This window comes from Calidris pugnax, unplaced genomic scaffold (genome assembly GCF_001431845.1).
Source record: "Calidris pugnax isolate Ruff unplaced genomic scaffold, ASM143184v1 scaffold273, whole genome shotgun sequence".
Taxonomy (NCBI): domain Eukaryota; kingdom Metazoa; phylum Chordata; class Aves; order Charadriiformes; family Scolopacidae; genus Calidris; species Calidris pugnax.
Window position 1 is genome coordinate 1,125,453 of NW_015094508.1, and position 16,061 is coordinate 1,141,513.

The window sequence follows — 16,061 nt, forward strand, 5'->3', positions numbered from 1 at the left end:
GTAGAGAGGCTCTGCAGAGAGATCTCGACAGGCTGGATCGATGGGCCGAGACCAACGGGATGAGGTTCAACAAGGCCAAGTGCCAGGTCCTGCACTTGGGTCACACCAACCCCCTGCAGCGCTACAGGCTGGGGGCAGAGTGGCTGGAGAGCTGCCGGGCAGAAAAGGACCTGGGGGTGTTGGTCGACTGTCGGCTGAACATGAGCCAGCAGTGTGCCCAGGTGGCCAAGAAAGCCAACAGCATCCTGGCCTGTATCAGGAACAGCGTGGCGAGTAGGGCCCGAGAGGTGATCGTCCCCCTGTACTCGGCACTGGTGAGGCCTCACCTTGAGTACTGTGTCCAGTTTTGGGCCCCCTACCACAAAAAAGACATTGAGGTGCTGGAGTGGGTCCAGAGAAGGGCGACAAAGATGGTGAGGGGTCTGGAGCACAAGTCTTATGAGGAGAGGCTGAGGGAACTGGGGTTATTCAGCCTGGAGAAGAGGAGGCTGAGGGGAGACCTTATTGCTCTCTACAACTACCTGAAAGGAGGGTGTAGAGAGGTGGGGGTCGGTCTCTTTTCTCAAGTCACAGGCGACAGGACAAGAGGAAATGGCCTCAAGTTGCGCCAGGGGAGGTTCAGGCTGGATATTAGGAAAAATTTTTTCACTGAAAGGGTTATCAGACATTGGAATGGGCTGCCCAGGGAGGTGGTTGAGGCACCATCCCTGGAGGTGTTCAAAAGACGGGTTGATGTAGTGCTGGGAGGTATGGTTTAGTGATGATGCTCCTTGTTTGTTGTGTGGGTGTCTATTTTTGTCAGTTAGGTTGACGGTTGGACAAGATGATCTTTAAGGTCCCTTCCAACCTAGAAGTTTCTGTGATTTGTCCAATAACACATTTAACTGTACTGCCTCCAGAAATATCAGAACCTATGTGATAAATGCATCAGGTTTATTTATCTTCTGAACCTTGCTTTATAAGGTAAACTGATATGTAAGTAACAGGGTTAACAAAGCCTGATTTCCTTCAACTCGATATTCTTTGCTCTCTTCACATTAAAAAGACCCTCTTAGAAATAAACAGTCCAGGAATTACGTTACAGCTGGGCAAGTACCTATGTGCTGCCACACCACAGGCACAGCAGTTGAATTCTGCTTACCCTTTGCTCTAGGGATGTACTGCTCTACCTAGTCCCACTGCCCTCTGCTTGTTTGGACAAACTCATAGAAACATGATTACCTGAGATCTGTGTCTCACTTTCAAGTCCTACTGTAAATGCAGGCTTAGAAGGAGGTGACAGGTAGTTCCTAGTCAGAGAATAACCTGCATGATGCTTGAAGTGAGATGCTACCTGGCTTATGGAAAGCTCCTCAGTTTCTCAGGTGTGTTTTGAAATAATATCAATTATCTTTTTAAGAACTGCATTTTTTTCTACTCTCTCTATATTATCCATATATATAGATATATCTATAAACACACATATACAACATGTTTTTTAACCAGTAAGATGTTTTGGTTTCAAATTACTATAGTAAAAATGTCTATCCTGCCCATTGGCCAAGAGAAAGCAAACACTGAAAATTTCATAAAGGCTTGTATTATTATGCAGTTGGAATGGGTGCATATTGTCTCATTTTAGTTTATGTGAATTGGTTACACACGATCTGTTTCTGATCAGAGAATATCCAAAACATCTATAATACGCATTTTATCACGACAAAAAAAATTAGCTGCTTCATCCAGTGAAGTTTTTCAGACTGTCTGTGACACTAATGAGTACACTGACAGGAATCTGAAATAATAAAAGGAAAAGTATTAACATTACCATTTTGCAGGTGGAAGCGATTGCATGTTTGTTACTCCTCCATCTACTGGTACCATAACCTGGACGTTAGACAGCATACTAGGCACATTCATAGACTCTGGGTTGTATTTGTAATCCACTCTCACGTCAGTAGTGCTAGCATTGCATTTCCAGTAAGTCGCAAGATTCAAGGGAGTGGACTGGATGCCATTTGAAGATACCTGTGAAAGAATAAACCATTGAAAGCAGCTTAATTAAATATTCCCCTTTTGGGCAGAATTAGGGAATGATGGTAGCGAATACAACTCTAAATCCTGACAGAAGATCAACAGAACAATTGACCTCTGAGTCCTTATCACTGAATTCTGAAGACTGTTGGAGCCTAAAGTAATTTATGTTCTTTTAATTTTAAAATAATTAAAGAAAAGATATAAACTCTGCTGGCCCATAAGGCTTCTTCCTGTTCTGGCTTTTATAAGTCAAAATAGTTTTGTTTCAGTCTTGTGTTCCGCCTCGCACGAGAAGCTTGCTTGCAGCAAAACTACTTCATCCTTAGCAGTTGTGTGCCAACACCACTTCAGCTGCCCGAGCAGCCAGCAGCAGAGGGCAATACCTGTCATTAGGGGACAGGCAGCCAGCAAAACAGTTCTTACCTATTCCAAGCATTATTTTCCTGCAGCAGGAGGGCTGGATGCTGCTGCTTCTGTAGCGGAGCTTGTGCTACTGCCCTGTTGCGTAGCTACCACCTTCATAGTCTACTCGAGGAACCTTCTATGGCCTGATGCTGTCTCTTGCCTTTCCTTGGCAGCCCAGCACCTTTTCTATCTACCAGTGCTTTCAAATGCCAATGCCTCCTTTTCCCTTGACAGTCAAGATCTTAAATAGATAAATAGATAATTCTTCCACAGTACTAATTTCTGCAATCCAAAGAAATGTTTTGTTCCTTTCATCTCTCTTAGGAATTCTGTGTACCTAATGTGCTTTTTATAGATTAGAGTATACCAAGATTTTAAACTATACTAGGAGGATATGGAAACTACAATGGTGTTAATAGCTGGACTGACAGCTGGACTGTTTTTTGATGTAGACAGTTGTCTCAGATATTCAACCATTTCAGTGCAGGCCTTAGCAAATCCCTGTCCTCCACTTGAGGTGAGTCTGTCTATCTTGAGTTTTTGTGAAGATTTTTTATTGACAGCCAGAACATCTCACAGATTCACAGAATAGTTGAGGTTGGAAGGGACCTCTGGAGGTCATCTGGTCCAACTCCCCTGCTCAGTCAGGGTCACCTTGAGCCAATCACCCAGGACCACGTCCAGATGGCTTTTGAATATCTCCAAGGATGGAGACTCCACCACCCCTCTGGGAAAACTCTTCCACTGCTAAGTCACCTTCACATCAAAATTGTGTTTCCTGATGTTCAGAGGGAAATTCCTGTGTTTCATTTGGTGCCCACTGCCTCTGGTCCTGTTACTGAACACCACTGGAAAAAGCCTGGCACCATCCTCCTAAGAGGTGTTTGTATACATTGTAAGATCCCCCCCGAGTGTTCCCTTCTCCAGACTGAACAGTCCCAGCTCTCTCAGCCCTTCCTCATAGGAAAGGCCCTTTCCTTCATCTTCGTGGCCCTTTCCTGGGCTCTCTCCAGTATGTCCACATCCCTCTTGCCATGGACAACGCAGAACAGGACGGAGCACTCCAGGTGTGGCCTCGCCAATGCTGAGCAGAGGGGAAGGATCACCTCTGTCAACCTGCTGGCAATACTCATTCTAATGCAGCCCAGGAGACCATTTGCTGCCTTTGCAGCAAGGGTGTATTGTTGGCTCATGTTCAACACAGTGTGCTCCAGGACTTCCACGTTCTTTTCTGCCAAGCTGATTTCCAGCTGAGTGGCCCCCAGCATACATCAGTGCATGAGGTTGCTCCTCCCCAGGTGCACTTCCCCTTGTTGAACTTCTTGAGGTTCCTGACAGCCCATTTCTCCAGCCTGTTGAGGTCCCTCTGGAGGGCAGAATGACCCTCTGGTGTACCTAGAGGGTCCTCCCAGTTCAGTGTCATCAGCAAGCTTGCTGAGTGTACACTCTGCCCCGCCGTTCAGATTATTAATGAAAATGTTAAACAGGACTGTAAACTCAGTATTGGCCCCTGGGACATACTGCTAGTTACTGGCCTCTGACTAGACTTCGTGCCACTGAACACTATCCTCTGGGCCTGGGCATTCAGCCAGTTTTCAATCCACCTCAGTGTCTGCTTGTCCAGCCTGTACTTCACCAGATTCTCTATGAGGACGCTATGGGAGGCAGTGTCAAAAACCTTCCTGAAGTGTAAGCAGACAATATTCACTGCTCTCCCCTCATCCCTCATCAGACCAGTCATTTCATCATAGAAGTTTATCAAGTTGGTCAAGCATGACTTTCCCTTGGTAAATCCATGCTGACTGCTCCTCGTGACCTTCTTGTCTTTCATGTGCCTGTAAATGGTTTACAGGGTGAGATGTTCCATGATATTGTGAGAGGTGAGAATGTCATACATTCTCATATATTACAATTCACCAGCTACAGCATCCAAAACTTATGCAATTACAAAATCAAAGACAGTACAACGGCAAACTTGTTGTGGTTTGGGCTGAATTGGCCACTGAGACGAAGAACAGACGCTCTCAAACAAAACACTCCAAACCCCCTAAATTCCAGGAAAATTTGGACTTGCTAACAAATACCTAAAGAAGGAGTGTTTGAAGCTTGCACACATGAACTGAAGTGTGAGCAAGCCGAAACAGGTCCCGAATCCAAGGGAATGCCATGAAGCACAGTAGGAATGCACTAAGCCTGGGCAGAGCCTGTGCGCTGTAAACAGTGACAAACCCAGAACTGGTCTAGATAAGGGATGACAGTTCATCTGCATGCTAACAGCCAGAGAACAATTCTTTTATGTTCTGTGTAGATATGAAATCTGCCAGAGTTCCTTAAAAAATTCCAAAGGGAAAAAAGCATTTACCTGGTACTTTAAAACATCCACGTTGTAATAGGATGCAGATGGATTCTGTTCTGATAATTTCTTGAGGTAGACAGTTATAGCTTGCATGTTCATCCAAAAATCCTTAGTACTGGAGTCGCTTTGTGACTGATCACTAAAAAGAAAAAAGCCAGAAGGCAACACTGAGTTTTGTTATTTTAGATGTCTAAAAATTAAGATAAGATCTTTCCCCTTCTTCACTATTTCAAGCAAGAATCTGTTCTAATGATTTAAAACACGTAATTGCACCTTCCTAAATATTAAGACAAGTAACTGCTTGTTGTATCTGGTAAATATATTCCCTCCAGGTTGTGGAGCAGTGAGTTTCCTCCATTGATTAACTGCATTGCAAGATGCTGAATTTGGATTCTACATTTTATAAACAACAATTTTAACACAATTAGGTGCTGTGACGATGTATGGGACGTGGGGATGAAAGTGGTATCTGAAAATGAACATTTTCCAATTTGGAATAAATCCTAAAATCATAATTAGCTTTGGTTATGACACAGCTTTACTAATGCTCAGTGCCTTGTTGTCATAACCAGAGCTAATTAAGATTGGTGCTGTATGTGTTACCGTATTTGTAAGCTTTCAAAATATTTTCAATTAAAAGTGATTTTCAAATTATTATAAACAATTGTTTCTCAAATAGTTAAAGTTGCAATTCAATCTTAGTAACAGTTTATTATATCACTTCTGTATGTATGTAAGAGCAGACATGGCTGCAGAGGCAAAATTCTGTTTGGGAGCTCCTGGAGCCTGGTGCTCTGCAGACCAAGAATATTTTCAGCTCTGTTTGCATTAGGTTTATTTAGAATAAGGATGAAGCTCTTAAGAAAACTGATTCAAAAAGATAATTTAAATCACAATGACTGTGGATACAGTGAGGAAGTGCATACATCCCAAGGGAGGAGTGCAGAGTGTGCCTGCAGAATGAAAGCTGGCACTGAGCACCTGGAACACAGTAAATATGACTGCAGTGGGTTGAATGCCCAAGAACAGTGACTTGCGTACCAGTAGTCTGGCCAATTTACTTAGAATTTGGTTCTCAATACAGTGCTGTGATTCATGAAATTTCCATTTTCAGTAAAATATACAGAAGATAAACACTTATCACTACAGAGGCATTCCACAATTTAAATAAATGGAGCCAGCGGTAAAATCTTTCTGCCACTCCACAACCAAATGCAATTCAAATCAGAAATTGTGATATCACCACATCATTGTCATTAAAAACGTTAATCTCTACAAATACCAAGCAAATTATAATCTTTGCAGTATTTGATGAAAGGTCAAATTATTAACATAAGGGTTTAGCTCCATAAATATACATTAAATACATCCTTTCTAATTAGAGAAGTGTTACAGCATTCAGACAAAAATAACAGACATTTTAACTTTTTTGCAAAATATACTTTGCCGGTATAATTCATCCTGTCAGATACAGCTCTTCTAACAGTTTGGTTATAAACTGTCATGTTAAAAAATTATTAAATTTAATTTTGTATAAATCGTTCATTACATTAAGTATGGATGATCCAAATTAAATTAAATACAAAAGAATGGATGTATATGGTCTGATTCTTTCTTTAGTTCAGTAATTTAAAAAATGTAGCATCTAAAAGCATTTAACTAGTTTTCAAATAATTTTTCCAATAAGTTAAATAGAAACTGCTCAGCTGAAACAGATCTCTGCTAAGTATTTATAGCTTTTATAATTTAGTTTTTTTAATATCTTCAAGTGCTGTGATTTCAGCAGTTCTTCCACTCAAACAGCAGCCTTTTTTGTTAAGTATTCTCCCAAGCATGCTGCTACACACCTTAGAGATACAGCTATGCAACAGATCTGATTTGCTAAAGAAATGATACAGCTTAAAAATACACTACACTAGTAAAAGACAAATGAAATTAGGAGTAGCTCCTACTACTTGTTTTCCCTTTAAGGCTACTGTTTCATCATTTAATCTTACCATTGTTACTATTGTATAAAAATAATTTATAAAATGCATGTAAAAACACAGCTACATTTACAAACTGCTTTTTTTATGGCCCCTGTTTACTCGCCACAAGTTTCAAGTCCAGTAATCATTGACATTTTTGATGGTGGCAGTGAACTGACTTGAACAAGATTAATTCTGGAAACTAAATTATGTATAAGCAAATCAACAAGACTGTACGTAATTCTGATCTACACACACAACAACTCACATTCTACAAATAATATAGTTTACTAGTATATTAAAAAAAATACAAAACCTGTATACAAGTTGTGCATTTGGAAGAATCTGCTCTAGTTTGCTTGTGTTTTTTACCCTGAAGCAGAGCACAGCTGGAGATGGGTTGCTGGTGAAGACTTTAATAATCCCACTTGGGAATGATACTGTCATATCACCAGTAATCTTCACAATACATCTAGGAGAGAATGAAAACATCAGTTTCGTTGCAAGTCATCAACTGCCTACTTTTAATAATAATTTTAATGCAATCACTGTACTTTCACAATCTGATGAACTGAACTAAAAACAGAACATCATTTTCAAATGAGGGAAATGTGGCATTGTGACAATGTACTATCACTTTCAACTTGGAAGTCAGATGAAATAAGGAAAGAAAAAAGTTTAGCTGGTTAAGCATACAGTAGTCTTGGTGGATATTTTTCAGGCTTTGAAAATGTGGCACAGCTATGCTTAGGCAAAGCCTAAGTAGCATAGCAAGGGATGTGACAGAGGGAATAAGGTGCTTTTAGATACCCAAATTTACATGTAGCACCTACCTGACTATGATAAAAACCCTTCCCATTTTCAGTGTTGTCAATGAGCATGTATTGGTAAAGCAGGGATATATGAACTCCTAGCGGGATGCAGGCCAACAGAGCAATGAGCCACTGTTGTCACTTATACAAGGGAAAAAACCACCTTTGAATCCCCCTTCTAACGTATATACATTTCCCCCCTCAGTATTAAAAGTAAACCCAGCATGTTCTCTTATTGTAATTTATTACATTCAAAACAATTCACTATTTAACTAACTTTGTGGGATCTGCTCCTTTAAAGTAGGCGTTAACAGATTCAGTAAGGGCTACTGCAACAGGCAAGGTGTCCTGGTTTCCAAGGCTGACAGGGCTGGGACCACGTGAAACACCTAGAATACATACAGTGTATAGGTTTAATTTTCAAAAAGCTTAGCAATAGATTGAATAGAATGGTTGACTACATCTGTAATTTTCACAAGAGATTACCACCATCAAGGTCACAGTAGTGTCTGAAGTATTACTTGAAAAGTGTGTAGAAAAACATAAACATAGTACAGTACATTTGCGCCATCAAAACACTGCTCAGCAGCCTAAGAAAACAGGACTATCAGTATGACTTTATGGAGACGGTCAGACACAGGGGCATACATATGAGACAGAGGAACATCGCATTAAAATGGCTACTGATGAAAGTGAAGTCATCAGATCCAAAGGAAATTAGACACCGACAACAATACTTAAAAAAATAATCCCTACTGTATGCTTATTGTATGGAAAAAAGTATGATAAAATGGTCACGGAAATGCAAAGAATTCACTTACAATATGCATGAACTTAAATGCAAATACATTAATATTACCCCATATAAGTGAAGTGTTGAACATTCTCTGAACTATTTCAGCCAACAAAGATTACAATTCCCAAGCAGAAATTGTTGGAGAAGCCTTCACAGATGCCTGTGCCAACACAGACGCTGTGCATCACAAGGCAGCTGCTGTGCCTTCTTCAGAAGAAAAAAGGAAGGTGGGACCTTGCTCTTCACAGGAGGTCTAATATGAGATATTAGACCTTAGATTCAGAGTTAAGTGTAAAAAGTAGCAGCAACAAGAGAGTAAAAGAAAGGACTTGGTCTAATTTTGCTACCTCCACCTCGCTCTCCATCATAATTTCTTGCCCAAGGCTGTAAAATGTTCAGAATAATTCTCAGCACCATGAAAAAAATCTTAGTGCAACATTTAGGCCTCTTTAGATTGGAAGTGATACTCTAGTCACAACTGTTCAAAAATTCTTAGATGAATGAAATATTATGATGCTGACTATAAAATATTGATTTATTTATTTTTTAAATACGAACTTCTGGGTTTTTTTAAATTTATTTTTTCAGACAATACATCGGTAATGCTTCCAAAGTTTTCTTTCCCTGAAAACTACCAGTAAAGGCTGTGATTCATGATAGTCTCAGGAATCCAGAAATCATGATTTCAAGAAGCAAATGTGCAACAGAATATTGAGTTAACAACCACCAGAAATTCTGTTTGGTGAAATACTGAACTCGAGAAGTATGTAAGCAAATGTATGTATGTATATTAATTTCTCTGAGATGCACTTGAGGGACTACACATGAGACAGCTTCTCTCTTAGTTGCTCTGCCCTCACTGTTTGTCACCCTTTGATTCATAAAAATCCATGTGTTCTACTAAAAACTAATAAATTGAAACAAACTTAACTGCTTAACCTACTTCTGGAAGTCATCATTTTGTTGTCTTGCTGCTGAAGATACAATGCAACGTAGTGATATCCAGCTTCGGGGCCTCGTGTGCCTGCTGGGAGCTCTCAGAGGGATGGGATGTCACAGAGCTGTGCCGAGGTGGCCTCACTGCAGCCCAGCTCAAAGCTCCAGTTCCAGCACCTTCCTTAGTGACAGCAAAGCTGGCTTTGGTGCCCTGTCACCTGCCTCAGCCCCGGCCACCACTGACAGCCCCCGAGCCGTGATACAACCATGCAAACAGCTGTTGCACTGACATACTCAAGGAGGGTATGCCAAACTGCAGAATGAAAGACTCTATCATTGGTCACCAGAAAGGGCAAAAAAATAAACCTGAACAAATTTTTTTTAGCTCATTTTAGGAACAAAAAGTCAGACAATTATTATATTGGCTAAGCGGCTGCCATGAAAATAACATTGTTTTTAAAAAATACTGCCTTTATTTTGTGTATCTTCACAGATTTGTATTATATGTAAATATAGAAACATATCTACCAACTTGTCTTAGGAAAATAAGGATTGTCAAAGTAAAAATGTATTCACTTTTCTTGAAAGAAAGTAGTAATGGCAAACCAAAGCAGCACGACCAAGTTTCAGCTTGTTTGGGGTGGGGTGGGGATAGACAGAAGATTACGTTATATAAAGGCAGTTATGTCAAGTTTTGGTGATTTCAGCAATGCGTAACTTGTTAAGTAGTTGAGCTTTCAGGCTACTTGTATCTGCAGGATACTAGAAAGAGCTGGAGAAACTTGTTTCAAAAGAAATGCAACTTTATGTGTAGTATATTAGGATGATTAGTTAACACGTAAATATCCTTTGAGTACAATACCTGGTGGTGTTTCACAAAGCTTTTCAATTGTAGGAAGATTTCCAATCAAAAGATCATCCTCTATTACATTTAAATGAAACAAAACATTGCAAGGAAACAAAATATTTCAAGCAAAAAGAGATGTTAAAAAAATAATAGATATAAGTACTTTGCAAATTAAAATAAGGCTAAAGCATAAAAGAAACATTCAATTATGCATGCCTTAAAATTCGCTTGGAAAGGGATAATTAGAGTCAACTCTCCGTTATCCAGAACAAATGGGTTTCCACTGGATTGCGGAAAAGTCAAAAGAATACAGACAGTAGTGCAGAGCATGTCCTCATGCCCCAAAGTCATTCGGCTGTCTGCACTGTCCTTCCTAGCCCTCCAGGACCATTGAATTCAAACAGTCAGCAGAGATGGAACTGGCCTTGTTTATTTTTGCTAGGCCAGGTTAATAACCACGTGAAACCTCGCTGTCAGCACACACCTCCTTACCTCCTCCCTCACCTCACAACTTCACTCTGTCACTGTCTCCAACAACACAAACACTCAGAGCTGGGGCTATTGATGCTGCTGCCACCAACTTTTGGTTCCTTGGCACCAGTGCTGAGGCCTGAAGATGTGAGCCTGGATAGACTTTGGCAACCAAAATATTAGTTATGTTTTTGTGATGCTTCTCAGCATTTGGGGAAGTAGCGGACACTGAACTGTAGCAGCTAAGGCTGGGCAGACCCTACTAGCTCTGCTGCTGTACAGTGTGGAAACAGCTGCACTGCTTTCAGTGCAGAACTCCCACCAAAAGCTGTGCAGATGATCTCCTGAGCTGCTGAGCCTAAGCAAGGATTCCTTGGCATCAGTAACATCCACAGATAACTGAGTGTTTACTTAAGAATCTGGTTTAACTTGGGACTAAAGTGGTAATAGTGTTCAGGAGTGAAATGCTTGAATTCTGCTAGAGAAACAAGTTAAAATGCCTTTAAATAACTAACAAAACAACCAACCCGTCCCCAAATAAGTCTCTTTTTCATTTGTTATAACCAAATATCAAAACATTCCTTTAAAAACATGAGAAAATCTTCTGAAATTTGTGGAACCACATGAAGACAAATTTGCATGAAAAATCTTCATCTTTTTTGATTGGTTGCTTGTTTTGCTTTTACTAAACACCTCTGTTTAGCTTATTTACTTCACAAACTTGAAGGAAAAGATGCATTAATTTTTTTTGAAACTACAATTACAGGGTAACAAGTAAAATGAAAGAGCATAAAAAACCTCAATACCGATCATTTTGTGAATAATGATACTCATTCAAATTTATCAGTAAGCCAAAATGTTTCTGCACCTGCACAATAACATCCTCTGAACAAATACATGATAACACGTGCTTGACGAATGGATATACAAGCATACCAAATAAGAATTAATGGAATATTAATTTTGAAAAATATTTCCCTAAAGAAAATGCCATAATTGGACCTGCAGTCTAATCTAATTAAGTCCACTGTCCTGTCTCTCAGTGTGATTTAGAAGCAGGTGTTACAAAGGATGCTTGAAGTACCTAGACTGGACTCGCATACGGAACAACTAACTGCAATGAACAGTTTTCCTAACAGGTGGAACCTAGTGGCAGAATTATGCTATTTCTAAAAGAAATTAAAATGGTTAATTTAACTTACCAACTGTAGGTGTGTTTGCTGCACTGAGGGAAGCAGAAGAGGATATTGAGGAAATGCTCTCTGCACGTGCCAAGGGAGCTGCAGGAGGTGGACTTGAGTTAGAAGTCAACGGAGGGCTGAATGGCCTCGGCTGAACAAAAGAGATTACAAGAGTATTACATAAAGAGGTTTTAAAGAGATGAAAAAAAGGCTGTAAATAAAAGAGCTCTGCATTTCATGTTCCAATCAATTCCATAGTGTTTCTCAATGTAGTTCCTTTAATGCTTTATCTACCCCAGTTCTAAGTGTAAAACAGAGAACCCACACTTTCCATTGGAAGTAATTCCATTATTTCATTAATTATAATTATAAAATTTTTGCCTGGATAGTTAAGTCTAATATATTTGACTATGTAGCCGCCTGTCAAGAACTGTGCTGTAACACAGTAGCAGAACCTAAGCCTACAGCCCTGTGTATGTGTGCAGCAAATGTGGATTTACAGAGCTGATGAAGAGCTACTAATAAAGAGCCCAGCACAGGACAACTAAAATACTTGGGACTGGAGTATATGAGAGAGGGGGACAGGCTGAAGGACCTGGGTTTGTTCAGCCTGGAGAACAGAAGCCAGGTTGAGGGATCTATTAGCAATTTTTCACTAGCTGAAATAGAGCACAAAAAAGGCGGAGTCAGGCTCTTCTTAGAGATGCAAGAGCTACAGCAAAAGAAACTTCAGCTGAACTTAGGGAAAAAATTCCTTCTTGTAACCTCATGGTTAAACTGTAGGACAGGCTGCCCAAAGAGATTGTAAGAGCTCCCTCTCTGGAAGTTTTCAAATTGAAGCAAGTCCCTGAGCAACCTGATGCAATTTCAAAGTCAGTTTTTCTTTGAGCAGGAGGTTGGCCTAGAGATCCTCAAAAGTCCCTTCCATCCTAAACCTCTGGATAGTTTTATGATTCACTTAAGTGTTAAGATATTAAACTAACTAACGATCATTTTGTGATTAACCTATCTAAAAGGTACTGGAACCCCTGAAGCACTTATTTGGGCTGGGTAGCTTTTTTTTTTTTTTTAATTTCAATTCTATCAGCCTTGTTGCTGGGTATGTGGCTTTTATACAGATTATGGGAATTGTAAAAGGAATTGATATATGATGAAGACAAGTGACAATCTTCCACTTGCATCCAGATAATAGCCAATTTCTAAAACAAGAGTATACAGTATCTGTAACTTTGTGCAGAGTCATACTTTGCAACAGAACAGTACCGGCTAAATTCTTCTCTTTAATTATGATGAACATGAAGAACAGGTTCCTTGCTCTTACAATTTTATATTGGAATGAGAAAAGAATCTCAAAATGAAGCCTCTTCTGACCTTACGGAAATGCAAAACAGTTTAAAAATACTTCGGTTTTGTCAAAGTATAAGACCAGAGTTTTGTTCACAACAAGAATATGGTGAAAATATCTTGCTACTTTGAATGACAGTAAGAGGATCTTACCATGGTAACATTTTCCAAGTCAGTAAGTCAAATGAAACCCAAAGAATCCTAATATTCACAGCGGAGATTAAGCATGGCTTGGTCTGATATGCTGTCTGGGAATTTGCATTCTTTGCCACATTCCTTATGGGCAGGTGGACCTGCACGGCAGGCAGTGAGCAGCGATGCAGGCAGCGTCCAACCTCTCACTATCCTGATGGGCAGCCGTTGCAATCTGCTGCCTCCCTTCTCTACCAACCAGCACCAAGGGCAGGGAGAAGTCACAGCAGGGTTACTTGTGTCAACACATGATTGATAAAGATCTATTTAATACCATTCATTCCCCAAAGCTTTGGTGATAACCTGAAATCAACGGAGCTTTGTTAATAACTTCGCTAGTATTTCACATTTTGAAAACTTCAATGTCCCCAGCATGCTACCCTTTCATTATCAAACTATTGATTTGTTCAATTAAAAACATCCAGCTGATGCAAAAACTATGTTTTGGACCTTTGTAGTTCTGTTAAGAAATATTTTGTTTCATAACATAGTTATCACGATCAACTTCCATGTCTATCTGGTGATAGTGAAAATCTGCTTATGTGATTCTGTGAACATTGGGTGGGATGTAACTCCACTGTAGCCATGTAAATGAATGGTATATCCAAAACCACGATGCAATGAACAAATAAAAAAACAATCAATACATACTATTTCATTAATCCCACTAAGTTTCCCGGAAGACAGCTTTGGCCTTGAAGCAGGCCTTGGAGGCGGTACAATGGTGCCTACAGAAAGAGGAGTTGTGGGTCTTGCTGAAAGAAAGCAAATTTAAGGAAATAAATATTAGCAAGGTCACACTGATCATAAATACACACTTAAATAAAATAACTGCAAGTTATGTTTCTATTAGAAGTTCCTATTTTACAAGCTCCATTTTGTAAGATTTACCACTCATCATAAATGCTTTTAAAATAAGGCCATATGATACCCTGAAAAGTGACTCTAAAAATGGCATCATGGGCTTTCTCATCGCTCTCAAATTAGTTTATACCAACTGTTCTTGGAGGTTTGTATGGAAAAAGATGGTTTTACCCAAGTTTCCTTTTGTCTACAGTCTATATGGATTCAGAATATAGGTCTTTCTTGTCTCATCACAAATGAAATTCATATTTGAATCAATAGAAATTCATATTTGGTCCTGCCTGACAATGGTATAACTCCATTTGCATGAAATTTTGTCCACTGAAATCTCATTGACTTCAGTAAGTATACATCAGTGTAACATAAATTACTGTGCTGACTGTAAGAACACTCTAACTCCTTATCTCTTAACTGAGTTATCAGAAATAAAAAGCAGTAAAAAAATTATACTGCCTTCATGTCCTTCTAAACCTAACAGAAACAATAGATGGTGCCAGCAGTACAAAGTTGCCAATTTTACGAAGTCACTTTTCTGAATAGAACGAATAGAACTGTATTGGAACATAAATGTTAGATGCCATCCAATGAGTACACCAGATCTAAAATTGAGTTCAAAATAGACTGAAATCCTGATATGTAATCCTAATAAATAATTATGCTGTTGCAGTACATCCTATTATCTCCCCTTAATTATTCTGGATTGGTTCTTTTTAAATGCTATTTAAAATGCAACTTTTAAGAATGGAGTTTTCTCAGGCATCCAGTGTGACTCTGCTGTTGTTTAAGTATGAGAGTTTCATCACTGACTTGGGAAGAAAGAAATTACACTAATACCGACCACATCCACCTTAAGAGTTGCAAACTCAAATGTCCCCAGATAAATTAACTTCTAAAATACCAGTCATTCCTTTAAAATTGTTTCTATGCCCGAAGATGACAGTGCATGCTAAGAACTGAGTAGTCTGCCGCAGTACCGCAGGTAGTCACTGAGCCATGGCAGACTTGCCAACATGCACTTTTCCTTTGTCCTCTCATCTTACTATGTAGCATTACTGTGATATCATCCATGCTTCAAAACAGTTGGTGTTAAAAAGGAACAGTTTTAAATCCAACTTATTTAACTTTATTTAATCTGAACATATCTATACAAAGCCATTTAGGAATGGAATTGTTTTTGCAAATTCGATCACTTTGAGATCTCACTGCTGCCTGACATCCCACAAAAATACATTCCGATTTCTAGAAAAGCAAAGCTCTGCATAGTTAAGAGAAAGCAATGCCTTTAATTGAATAATTTGAATTTTTCTTCTTATTTCAAACTGAATACTTACTTCATTGTCCTAACTTTCAAGGAAGTTGGTGTCAACAAGCAGTTTAGTACATTTTAAGTAAGAAGATGAGTTAATTTTCACATCAGGTGAGCAGTAATAATAAAAAGAAAAATGAGTCCAAAGCTTGCTTTTTGGAGTCAGTTATTAGCAAAGAGCAGTACACAATGCATGCTTGCCATACCCTTATTTGTATGAGCACAAGAAGACACTAAACTATAGTTGAGTAGAGCTGAAGATGACGAAGAAGAAATTTCAGCAGCAGTGCCAGTTTCTTCAACGAATAATTGTTCATGGCATATAATATTATTGAAAAGGTCACTTTGATCCTCAGAAGCACAACTGTTGGAAGGATTCCCAAGCAAAGCAGAAGAGGCAAGGCAGACATTTTCAGTTTTAAAGTGCCATCTTTGGGGCTCCTTGTACGTGCTTTTGTTTCTGTTTGTCAGAAGTTCGTCAGCAAAGGAAATCCACTGACTCTGAGACCATGAAACACAGGATAAAGTACTGGTGTTCCCTGATGACGCTGCTGTAACACCAGATCTG

The 16,061-nt window shown here is 39.4% G+C and overlaps 1 protein-coding gene across 1 annotated transcript in view; it reads right to left on the reverse strand.

Annotated features, from left to right (window-relative positions):
- The window catches only part of FCHO2 (FCH domain only 2), a 95,935-nt gene that overhangs the window by 7,221 nt on the left and 72,653 nt on the right, over positions 1-16,061 (reverse strand). The window contains exons 17-22 of the mRNA XM_014964834.1: positions 13,975-14,078; positions 11,809-11,938; positions 7,834-7,945; positions 7,061-7,216; positions 4,784-4,916; positions 1,808-2,007 (exon numbers count right to left, since the gene is read on the reverse strand). Coding sequence (XP_014820320.1) covers positions 1,808-2,007; positions 4,784-4,916; positions 7,061-7,216; positions 7,834-7,945; positions 11,809-11,938; positions 13,975-14,078 — 835 coding nt within the window. The remainder of the gene's footprint in view (positions 1-1,807; positions 2,008-4,783; positions 4,917-7,060; positions 7,217-7,833; positions 7,946-11,808; positions 11,939-13,974; positions 14,079-16,061) is intronic.